Source organism: Tachyglossus aculeatus, chromosome 14, assembly GCF_015852505.1.
Source record: "Tachyglossus aculeatus isolate mTacAcu1 chromosome 14, mTacAcu1.pri, whole genome shotgun sequence".
NCBI lineage: Eukaryota > Metazoa > Chordata > Mammalia > Monotremata > Tachyglossidae > Tachyglossus > Tachyglossus aculeatus.
The window spans coordinates 21,133,037-21,145,866 of NC_052079.1; the positions used below are offsets into that span (position 1 = coordinate 21,133,037).

Here is a 12,830-nt window from a genome sequence, read left to right on the forward strand (position 1 = left end):
AGTTCATCTTTGCAGTCCTGACAGAAGTTTGACATGTGAAGGCTAAAGTCACTTAATTTTCTTTTTGTCTCTTTTAATTTTTAATTAGGTACGATTATATGCAAGACCTGATGCAGTAAGAAGAGGATCTGGGGATTATGCTCTTCATATAACAAAGAGGCTTATAGAGTTTTATGAAGATTACTTTAAAGTGCCCTATTCCCTGCCTAAATTAGGTAAGTCTTTGTTTAATTAGTAAATTAGACCAGGAGCTTACTCAAGGTGGAATCTAGTCTAAAGAATAAATAGGAATAACACGATTAATGGTGAAATCCCTCTCCGGTCAAGTTTTAAGGATCGTGAACGTAAACATTCCTGATTCTTCTGAGAAGATAAAGGCAGGGGCGTTATTTTGCTTTTTGTACTCCTACTTTAAGGTCCTCTTTGTAAATCCCTAGAAGAAAAAGTCTGCGTGATTCATTTCTGCTCTTCTGCTGCCAGCATGTCTGCCTTACTTTCATTAGATAACCCTCAGGCTACATGTGTTCAGTTATGTTGATATTTTGATGGCTCAGCAAGAGGCAGAATCCGAATTTTTTTTAAAAAAACCAATTTACCAAGCATAAACTTTGCAACATTTAAGGAAGTCATATGCTGTTATATACTTATGTACTTCTTTTCTCTTTAATGGGCCTTAATACATTTAGCTCTTTTTATAACTTACTGATACTGCGTTGACTGTCAGACGCAGCCGCTTGTCTTCAAAGAACTACAAAAAAAATAAGCCTCTAACATTTCTGCAGTTACTTCTTTTTTTCCTCACACTGGACTATTATACAGCGTAGTTATTTCTTCTTTCTTTATTTTCCTCTTTCCCAAGAACATGTTTGATCAAGAAGGAGAAGAAAGTATTTGTCGACAGCAAGAATAAAGCGATTGCTTGATCAGAAGTGTTAGAGTTTGCACTCCAGCCTTTTTTCTCTGGAGTACAGGTCTACTTCATTCAAGAACTAGCTTGCCATGAAGTGTTATCAGTATTAGAAGGAAGGTAGATAAAGTAATTGATATTCTTATAACTGGGTGTCCACATACATATTTAATAAGCATGATCTAGCAGTGAGTTACTTTGTCTTCGCCAGTCAATTGGCACTGAATGATTGGTAAAGGCTTGGGTTTTTCTAGACTCCTGACAACTTTTCAATTAGTATTCGTGATATTGAAATCACCCTTTGAAGTACCTAGGGCATAAATACCTGATCATAATTCTTCGCATGAAAGACGAGTCTGTTCTTCACCCCACATGAAAATAGTTTGGGATTTCTCAGCATGAAGCCTGAATACGAAATTCACCAAGGGTTTTTGCTTGCAAATTCAGCACCTGGGCCAAGTGGTTGAATGAAAATAAACCTCGTATCTTCTTCTGACCTGTTCAGAAAAGTAATTATCAACATTTACAGCTTCAGGTAACCTCTTAGGTAGCTTTTGAGTTATAGCAGATAGGATTATGTTTCTCTACTTTGCTCTCAGTTGAACTATGCAATATTCCCTCCTAAAAAGCTTTGTTCACTCGTTATTATTGAATGAACTTTTCTACTGTATTGACATTAGATTTGCCTTCTGCCACACTCATTTTATATAGGGAAGCAAATATATACTATGGTGTCATTTGTGTATCATTTTTTAAAGACACATTTGCACACATTGGTAGTTTGAGAAGCGATGTGGCCTAATGGAAAAGTACAGGCCTTGGATTCAGAAGAGCTCCGTGTGGGCTAGGAATTGTCTACCAACTCTGCTGAATTGTACTCTCCCAAGCACTTAGTACAGTGTCCTGATTGATTGATTGATTTGGGTTTTAATCCTGGCTCTGCCACATTCCTGCTGTGTGACTTAACTTCCCTTAACTTAATTGCAAAATGGGGATTAAGACGGTGAGCCCCCTGTGGGACAACCTAATCACCTAGTATCCCCCCGCGCAGTGCTTAGAACAGTGCTTTGCACATAGTAAGCGCTTAACAAATGCCATCATGATTAATATTATTATTCCCTGTGCTTCAGTCCTCATCTGTGAAATGCGAATTGAATACATCATCATCGTCATCATTATCTGTGGTATTTATTGAGCACTTACTGTGAGCAGAGCACTGTACATAGTACTTGGGAGAGTACAATACAAGAATTGATAGACACGTTCTCTGCCCACATTGAGTTTACAATCTAAAGGCAGAGACAGACATCAATATAAATAAATAATTTATAATATGTAACTTGTAGATATATGCACAATAATAATAATGATGGGATTTATTAAGTGCTTACTATGTGCAAAGCACTGTTCTAAGCACTGGGGAGGTTATAAGGAGATTAGGTTGTCCCACTGGGGGTTTACAGTCTTAATCCCCATTTTACAGATGAGGTGAGGCACAGAGAAGTTAGGTAACTTGCCCAAAGTCACACAGCTGACAATTGGCAGAGCCGGGATTTGAACCCATGACCTCTGACTCCAAAGCCCGTGTTCTTTTCCACTGAGCCACGCTGCTTCTCATAATAGTAATTGTGGCATTTGTTAAGCGCTTACTTTGTGCCAGGCACTGTACTAAACGCAGGGGTGGATACAAGCAAATCAAGTTGGACACAGCCCCTGCCCGCTGGGGATAAAAGGTAATCAGGTTGTCCCACACGGGGTTCACAGTCTTAATCCCATTTTACAGATGAGGTAACTGAGGCACAGAGAAATTAAGCGGCTTGCCCGAGGTCACCCAGCTGACAAGTGACTGAGCCGGGATTCGAACCCATGACCTCTGAGTCCCAAGCTCACGCTCTTTCCACTGAGCCACGCTGCTAAACGCTTGGGAGACTCCAACAGATCCCTAGGCGAGACCCCTGTTCAAAAGGAGTTTACAATCTAGGGGGAGGGATTTACAACTGTATACAAATTGCTTAGCACATTGCTCTGCATGCAGTGCGTTCAGTAATAATAATAATGGTATTTGTTAAGCGCTTACTATGGACCAAGCTCCCTTCTCAGGGTGGCACTTGGAGAGTTTTTGGTACTCTACCCGTCTTGACTATGACAGGGAGAGTCAAGCAGAGGCCTACCCACTCAAATCCTAGCTTGGGCAGTGGCTAGCGAGTGGAAGGCAATCTGCTACAAGTCCAAACTCACCCATGCTGGGCAGCAGCAGCACCGGAGAGAGTCAAAAGTGGAGACCCGAATTTACTGCACGGAAGGCGGCAGTGGTAAACCACTTCTGGATTTTTACCAGGGAAACTACCCGGATACACTACCGGAACGATTGCAGGTGGAGAGCGGGGCGTTCTGGGAGAGATGTGTCCGTGGTGTCGCTACGTGTCGGAAACAACTCCATAGCATAAGATAAGATGTGTCAAGCACTGTTCTAAGCACTAATACCTTCAGTGGTGTCTTAATGAAAAAAGAAAGATACCTACCAAATTTTTGCACTAGCCATTTCTTCGCTTAGTACAGTGCTCTGCACACAGTAAGCACTAAATAAATACGATTGACTGAATGAATGAATCTATAACTGTATAGTAAGCGCTCAATAAATACGATTGAATGAATGAATCTATTTATAACTATTTTCTTAATAAATTGTAGTTGTGTCATCTTCACTTGTCTTCAGACATTTGTAGCTGTAATATTCACCAATAGGGTATAATAATGATGGCATTTGTTAAGCACTTACTATGTGCAAAGCACTGTTCTAGGTGCTGAGCACTGTTCTAAGGGTATCCCAAAATTCACCAAAAATCCCCATGTTGGAGCATTTGCACTCTCAAAGACAAAGGGGCTTGTTCCTGCCTTTTTTATGAAGATTATTCCAGGGAAATACTTGAAAATGCCAACTGAATCTGATTTTTCCAAAACATAGGGCAGGGGCACTCAGCATTGTTAAGTTTAAAAGGCTGCTTTTGTAGATAGTGTGGGTTTCAGTAAACAAATCTAAGTTGTAGGAAAAGCACATTATTATTCAATCATTCTTTAGATTTTTCCAAAATTTCTATTATGGTTCTTTCATTTTTTTAGATGACCTAAATGCTTTACTTATCATTTGTATGCTTTATAAGTACAGCAACTGTGGGCGAGGAACCACAAGTCAAGTGAAGCAAGCCAGAAAGTATTTTTCGAAGGAAACTCGGCCATTTAATCCAAATAGTTTATTATAATTTCCTGGGGATGAAATTAAAGAAGAGAAATTGACAGCATAGACATCTGACTGTTTCTCTAAGGTATACCGAATATTTTACAGAAATTTGTGAAAGACACAAAGTTGAAACCAACAGGGACTGTATTATTCATAGCCCGGATTTTCATGGGGCTAATTTATGAACATGATACATTTTGCTTTTTGTCACAACCAACCTCAAGAAGGTTTAGTGGGAGACTGGGTTGGAAGAGACAGGATATTTTTTTATGTCAGACTGCATTCACTAATAATGAGTGAACAGGAGAATGCAATCTGACATAAAAAAATATCCTGTAGGGAAGTGAATATATATTATTGTGTCAATCTTGCACTGATTTTTTTTTCAGGCACCCTTGCATATTTGGGTAGATTGAGAATAATAATCATCATCATAATAATAATGGTGATGGTATTTGTTAAGCGCTTACTAGGTGCTAAGCCCTGTTCTAGATAGATACAAGATTATCAGGTTGTCCGACATGGGACTCACACTCTCATTCCCCATTTTATAGATGAGGGAACTGAGGCACAGAGAAGTTAAGTGACTTGCCCAAAGTCACATAGCTGGCAAGTGGCGGAGTCAGAATTGGAACCCACAACCTCTGACTCTCAAGCCCGGCTCTTTCATTCTAAGCCACACTGTTTAGTGGAAAAGTATAGAGCTTGGAGTCAGAAGAACTCCATGTGGGCCGGGAATGTGTCTACCAACTCTGCTGCATTGTACTCCCCCAAGAGCTTACTACAGTGCTCTGTGCACAGTAAATGCTCGATAATTATGATTGACTGATGTGGATTCTAATCCTGGCTCTGTCACTTGCCTGCTGTGTGACTTAATTTTCCTGTGCTTCAGCTTCCTCATTGGTAACATGGGAATTAATAATAATAATGATGGCATTTGTTAAGCGCTTACTATGTGCCAAGCACTGTTCTAAGCGCTGGGGAGGCTACGAGTTGATCAGGTTGTCCCACACGGGGCTCACAATCTTAATCCCCATTTTCTAGGTGAGGTAACTGAGGCACAGAGAAGTTAAGTGACTTGCCCAAAGTCACACAGCTGACAAGCGGCGGAGCTGGGATTTGAACTCATGACCTCTGACTCCCAAGCCCGGGCTCTTTCCATTGAGCCACACTGCTTTAATAATAATGACGATGGCATTCATGAAGCACTTATTATGTGCCAAGCACTGTTCTAAGCACTGGGGAGGCTACGAGTTGATCAAGTTGTCCCACGTGGGGCTCACTATCTTAATCCCCATTTTCCAGGTGAGGTAACTGAGGCACAGAGGAGTTCAATGACTTGCCCAAAGTCAAACAGCTGACAAGCGGTGGAGCCGGAATTTGAACCCATGACCTCTGACTCCAAAGCCCATGCTCTTTCCATTGAGCCACCCTGCCTCTGTGTACATATCTGTAGTTTATTTATTTCTATTAATGTCTGTCTCCCCACTTCTAAACAGTAAGCTCGTTGAGAGCAGGGAATGTGTCTGTTTATTGATATATTATATTTTCCCAAGTGCTTAGTACAGTGCTCTGTACACAGTAAGCACTCATTAAATCCAACTGATTGATTGACTGACTGATCTTCCCACCCAAACCCTGTCTTCCCCATGACTTTCCTAATGCTTTAGACTGTCCCACTATCCTCCCTTTCTCACAAGCCCATAAACTTGGCATTATTCTCAACTCATCTCTTTCATTCATTCATTCAATCATATTTATTGAGCACTTACTGTGTGCAGAGCACTGTACTAAGCGCTTGGGAAGTACAATGAATGAATCTCTTTCATTCAACCCATGTATTCAGTCTGTCACCAAATGTTGTTGGTTCTATCTTCACAATATCTCTAGAATCCACTCTTTCCTCTCCATCAAACTGCTACAACGCTGATCTGAGGACTTATTTTCCTCCTTGATTCCTCCATCAGCCTCCTCGCTAACTTCGCTGCTTTCTGTCTCTCCCCTCTCCAGTCCACTCTTGACTCTGATACCCAGATAATATTTTCCGAAAAAATTGGGGAATTTGAAAGTTGTCTTCTGGCTTGTGCAAGCCTATTTGAATTCACTGCAGTGTGGTGTCAGGAAAAATGGTTCTGTGAATGCCTGCATTCCCATGGCATCAAACATGGGTAAAAATTCCAATGTGAGTTTCCTTAAAGAGCAGTTTTTCGAGAATAAAACTTTGTGTATTTGGAAAAAACGCAGATCCTAAAATTGAAGACTATGTTTCAATGGATAACAAGTTAGCAAGAATCTAATTTGCCTCCCACATTGTCCGTTTATTTGATTCACAGTGCTTCTCAGGAAATTTCATTTACTATTATAGGGTTCATCAGGTTTTCATAACTAGAACCATAATTAACAATGTCATGGCATGAGGATTCACAATTGAGACCCTTGAGTAAGTCTTTTGTTAGTCTGCTGTACTTCTGGGTGTGCAACAGTGATTCAGCTACAATCTTTCAGAATTATTTGCTGACCAGAAATAATAAGGAAGGATGGTCTAGAAGAAAGATCGTGGGCTTAGGAATCAGGAGATCTGGGTTCTAATTCCAGCTGCACCATTTGTAGTTTCCTTATCTATAAAATGGGGATTTAATATAGGTCAACACTCCCACTTTGATTGTGAGCCCCATGTGGGACAGAGACTGTGTCCAGTCTATTCATTTTGTATTTACCCCAGGTCTTAGTTTGTTGCTTGGCAAGCAGTAAGCGCTTAAGAACTACCACAGTTATTAAATGCTGCTGAGACCCTGCAATTTTTTTGAAAAACAGATGGAAAATATTTTTTCAGATTTGAAATGCTTTAGATTTGTAATTGGCTTGGGTCAGCTTGAGGACCGTGCGGTCTGTTTGGGAGAGTGAGACACAGATTCTGTTTTAAGTAGATCCTTTCTACAGATTGTATTTCAGTCTTCAGAGAACACTTTGGGTTGGGACAGTTTCTGCAGAACTATTTTCAGAAATGAAGGATAACAGGATGTAAATTCGGGACGTGAATGAATTTAAGGTTAATAAGTATGAGGAGGGTTTGTGTTAACAGTGACTAGCTTACTCTAAAGGGAGCTTATTTGGGGGAATCCATTGTCCTCCCAACACAATAATTATCAGTCTTTTATTGTTGGGTTCGCCCTGAAGTATATTCTGCAATATATAGAGCATCTCTAATCAAAAAAAGTCCTTGCCCTTTTCACAAGGATATTTGATTTTAAAAATGAAAACCATAGGGAAAATCAATCAATCAATAATCATTGGTGTTTATTGAGTCTCTACTGTGCGGAAAGCACTGTACTAAGCTCTTGGAAGAAAACAATACAGAAAAGTGGGTAGGTACATTCCCTAGAGATCTTAGATTCTAGAGGAAAATGTAAAGAGCACAGGCTTGGGAATCAGAGGATGTGGGTTCTAATCCCGGCTCCGCCACTTGTCTGCTGTGTGACCTTGGGCAAGCCACTTAGCTTCTCTGTGCCTCAGTTACCTCATCTGTAAAATGGGCATTAAGACTGTGAGCCCCACGTGGGACAACCTGATTTCCTTGTAACTATCCCGGTGCTTAGAACAGTGCTTGGCACATAGTAAGCACTTAACAAATACCATAATTATCATTAGACTTTGGGAAAAATCCAAAAAGGAGGAGAAAAAAATCCTAGGGGAAGTCTGGAAGCTCTTAAAACATCATATTAGGGACCCAGGTAAAGTATACCATGGAACAACAATAAACATACCCCAGGTGACTAAACAGAAAAGCTGAATGGCTAGCTGGTGGAGTAAAAATGGTTAACATTAGGAAAAAAAAAGTCCTTTAAAATATTAAAAGCTCCCCTGAGCGAGGATAAGAAGAATGGTGACAAGCAGTGACTGCTTAGGTGCACACTGGGTATTAGCTGAAACCAGACGGAATTTGAGGGGTACCATGGAAGGATGCCAAAATTAATAATAAAGACATTCTTCAAATATATCAAAAGCAGAAGGCTGGCTCGGGAATTAGTGAGCCATTTGATGACTGTGGAAAAGAGGTGCCATTAGGGATGAAAAGGAGCTGGCTAGCAAGAGGTTTGATGACTTTAGTCTTTACTGAGTAAGATGTTAAAGCGATCTCTTCCCCCCCTCCTCCCCATGTTGTATCTTGTGACAGTTTAAAAGAACTGAATTAAATTGTGGTGACTACAAAGGATGTTTTATACTGAATTGATCAGGTAGCTGTAAACAAATCACCAGGCTTAGATGGCAAACAATTGAGAGTTCTAAAGGAACTCAATTTGGAATCCGGAGAACTACCGACTGCTTTGCACATAGTAAGCGTTTAACAAATGCCATTATTATTATTATCGTTACTGGCAAAAACTATAACAAATTGGTGTCAATGGCTAATACAAATGGGTACTGCATCCAAGGACTAGTATATGGCCGGTGGAATTCCCCTCTATTTAGAGGGACTCAAATAGGAATCCTGGGAACTATAGGCCAGAGAGTCTTGTTTATATGGCTGGAAAGTATTCATTTATTCATTGTTGTATTTACTGTGTGCAGAGCACTGTACTAAATGCTTGGAAAGTACAATACAGCAATAAAGAGAGACAATCCCTGCCCATAAACGGGCTTACAGTCTAGAGGGGGGGAGTAGACAGACATCAGAACAAGTAAAGAGGCATCAATATAAATAAATACAATTATAGATCTATACATAAATACATAAGTGATGGGCAGGGAGGGGGGAAGAGCAGAGGGAGGGAGTCAAGGTGATGTGGAAGGGAGGGGGAGCTGAGGAAATGGGGGCTTAGTCTGGGTGTGCCTTCAGTAAGGTTTTGAAGGGGGTAGAGTTATTCCTGGATTTGAGGAGGGAGGGCATTCCAGGATGGAGGTAGGACGTGGGCCAGGGGTTGGCGGCGAGAGAGGAGAGATGGAGGTACAGTGAAAAGGTCAGCCCCAGAGGAGCGGAGTGTGCGGGCTGGGATGAAGAAGGAGAGAAGGGAAGTGAGGTATGAAGGGGCAAGGTGATGGAGAGCTTTGAAGCTGATAGTGAGGAGTTTTTGTTCGATACGGAGGTTGATAGGCAACCACTGGAGATTTTTGAGGAGAGCGGTGACAGGCCTGAACGTTTGTAAAATGTATAAATCAGTCTAGGATTAATGAGCACTTAGAAAAAAACCAGTTTAAGGGAAAGGCAAACCAGGTTCTGTTAGAGGAAAATCATACATTGCTACTCTGGCAGAGTTCTCCATAGCGGTCAGGAGTAATGTAAACCCTGCGATCGCAGAGGAAAAGAAGGAATATAATATTTTCAAAAGGTCTGACAAGATTTCAACCCAAAGGCTTTTAAATAGGCTTTTAAGTGATCCAGGGAGCATTCTGTAGCAAATGAAAACTATCAAGTAAAGGAACAGGGGGTAGGGATAAAGAGTGTCTTTTCAGGATGCAGAAGTGAAAATATTGGAATCCCTTAAGCAATTGGGCCGTAGGACCTGTTTTATTTAACAGCTTTATAAATGATGTGGAAGGGGGAAACAGCATGGCATAGTGGATGGAGCATGGGCCTGGGAGAAAGAAAGTCATGCATTCTAATTCCGGTTCTGCCACTTGTCTGTTGTGTGGCCTTGGGCAAGTCACTTCGCTTCTCTGTGCCTCAGTTACCTCATCTGTAAAATGGGGACTAAGACTGTGAGCCCTACGTGGGACAGGGACTGTGTCCAACCTGGTTTGCTTGTATCCACCCTCAGTGCTTAGTACATTGCCGGGCACATAGTATGTGCTTAACAAATACCATAATGAATTACTTATTATTAAGGGGGATTGTGTGTTGAAATCTCAACGTTTAAAGATCACACTAAGATTTCCTGCCCTGGTGAAGTGTAGATAAACTCTAAGAACACATTGTCAAGCCATGTAAGGGCACCAGAAAATGGCAGATTAACTTTAACAAGAATATGTGAGTAATTCACCCAGAAAGAAACAGCCCAAATTAGGACTAAAGGGAACAATGACTGTTTACCTCAGGAAAGATTTGAATCAGTGCTGACTTTTCTTTGAAATCACTGATTTAGTGTTATCTTTACCTTCCTCCTTGCCTTTAATGTTGCTTTTGGGCCCTGTGACTTTGGGTGGGTCATTTAACTCCTCTGTGTCTCTGTTTCCTCATCTCTAAAATGGGGATTCAATACTTGTTCTCTCTTCCTCTTAGACTGTGAGTCCCATATGGGAAAGAAACAGTGTCTGACCTGATTATCTTGTATCTACCTCGTTTGGTATAGAGTTTGTGTCATCCATCGCGTGGGAACAGTTGCAAGGATTGGACAGTGAGAGTGGGAGACCAGAGTCAGAAAGGTTGAGCCACTCAAAATTTATTCTACATGGCGAATTGAATATTCCCTTTCAGGAGGACTACACTTATCTTTAGTTATCCGCATTTGGCCAATTAAGTACTTCCCACTCAGGAGGAATCGCTTATTAGTTGCACGCATATATTTATTTATGTACTAAGCGCTTAGTACAGTGCTCTGCACACAGTAAGTGCTCAATAAATACGATTGAATGAATGAATCCCTCGCTCTGAGCAGAATCTACAAGCAGTCAATTTCTGCAAGTCTTGATCCGCCGCCCAGAACTTCGGAGGCAGCAGGTATTTGTTACCTATCTTTTGGGGATGTACTGGCTTCCAGTTTTTGCTTGTCCAATCTCTATGTCTCTCTCGACCCCGTTCCTCCTTAATTTATTTGTTTGGCATGATGACAAGAGACACCTGTATTTCTGGCCAGGGGTGCTCAGTGACTTGGGTCATGGGAGCCGTGCCTGCCTGGGCTTCCGAGTTCCACTTTCCTACCTCGGACAGTCACGAGAGAGCGTTTCAACTTGCAGATGTTGGATGCCCCAGTTCACCTTGGAACACAGTAAGGTCCTAACAAGTACCACAGTTAATATTATTATTATCCTTGTCCCTGCCTTTTTTTAAAAATGGCATTTATTAAGCGCTTACTATGTGCAAAGCACCATTCTAAGCGCTGGAGCACTGTTCTAAGTGCTTGCTATTCTGGCACTGGGAAGTCTCTGCTCAAGAGGAAAAACTTTCCATGTTCGTCACCTGTCACATTGGTCTATAAACTGCCTCTGCTCTTCCACATTATTTGCTTCCGTGCTTTGTTGTATCTTTACTATGTTTGCTCTCCTCCACTAGACTGTAAGCTACTTATGAGTAGGGATTGTGTCTGCCAACTTTAATGAATTGTAATTTCTCAAGCGTTTCCATAATAATAATGGCATTTATTAAGCGCTTACTATGTGCAAAGCACTGTTCTAAGCGCTGGGGGGGTTACAAGGTGATCAGGTTGTCCCACGTGGGGCAGTCACGAGATAGCGTTTGACCTTGAGGGTGGGCACCCTGGGGTCACCTTGGGACAGGGACAGGGGCTAATCTTATCTGATTATCTAACCCAGCGCTTAGTACGATGCCTGACCCATAGTAAGTGCTTAAGAAATACCATAAACTGCACCATTCCCCCCCAAAAAGAAACGAAATAACAGTGGTGTGGTTAGAGGAGCAGAATTCAGTCTTCCTTGTGTCTCAGATTCCAAAGCACTTCCAGAGCTACATCAACAGCCTTCCGAGGTTTTGTGGAAACATGTTGCGCCTGGTTTTATCCTTCACTAGATGATTCTCTATCATTCTGATCATCTAGGTGACACTCCATCTCTTCTCCAGCTCTATTGCATTCTCCAGATGCAATAGCCAGATCCATATTCAGTTTTCCAAGGATAGCTGTGGCATGTTTTTATAGAATGGCAAAACTTTAACACTTGCTTTGTTTCCTATCACCTTCCTGATAATGTCTTACATTTGGTTGGCCTTTTAGTAGTAAGAGTATTTAGTACTCAGCCCTTGGAAAAATACTCTAGAGGAGACTCCATAGGAAGTTCCCTGCCCCGAAGGGGCTCACAGTCGAAAAATATGAGGGTAAGGGAGGGAAGAGAGTTTTTTATTAAGCCCTATCAAGCCCTCCCCCTCCATATATGCCAGACCATCACTCTTTCCACCTTCAAAACATCATTAAATTCACATCTGCTCCGAGTCCTTCCCCAGCAAGACATCTTTTCCTCAGCTTGCTGTCCCTTCTGCATCATCTATACACTTGGATCTGTGACCTTTGGACGTTTGATAATCACCCCACCCACAATCCCATAGCATTTGTGTACATATCTTTAAATTATATATTATAAATTATTTATTCATATTCTCATCTATCTCCCCCTTTAGGCTGTAAAATCCTTATGGGCAGGGAATATGTCTGCTAATTCTGTTGTATTGTACTCTCCCAAGTGCTTAGTTCAGTGCTCTGCATATAGTATAAGCACTTACTGCGCATAGTATACTGAATATAGTGTAGTATTGTAAATAACATTGATTGATTATAGTTTGGAAAGCGCTGTACTAAGTGCTTGGGAGAGTGCAATACAGTAAGTACACAATATCCCTGCTCTCAAGAAGATTACAATCTAGCAGATCTTTTAAGATTGTGAGCCCCACTGAAATCTAGGAACTGTGTCTAAATGCCCACGTGTGTCTTCTTTCCCAGTGCTTCATATAGTGCCCCTCACCCAGTAAACAATTAATAAATGCTTTTATGGTTACTACTACTACTACTACTAAAATAATAA

At 41.2% G+C, this 12,830-nt stretch overlaps 1 protein-coding gene across 1 annotated transcript in view; it reads left to right on the plus strand.

Moving 5' to 3' along the window:
* Nucleotides 1-12,830, plus strand: part of TRHDE (thyrotropin releasing hormone degrading enzyme) — a 455,067-nt gene that overhangs the window by 109,030 nt on the left and 333,207 nt on the right. The window contains exon 4 of the mRNA XM_038756056.1: nt 89-215. Coding sequence (XP_038611984.1) covers nt 89-215 — 127 coding nt within the window. The remainder of the gene's footprint in view (nt 1-88; nt 216-12,830) is intronic.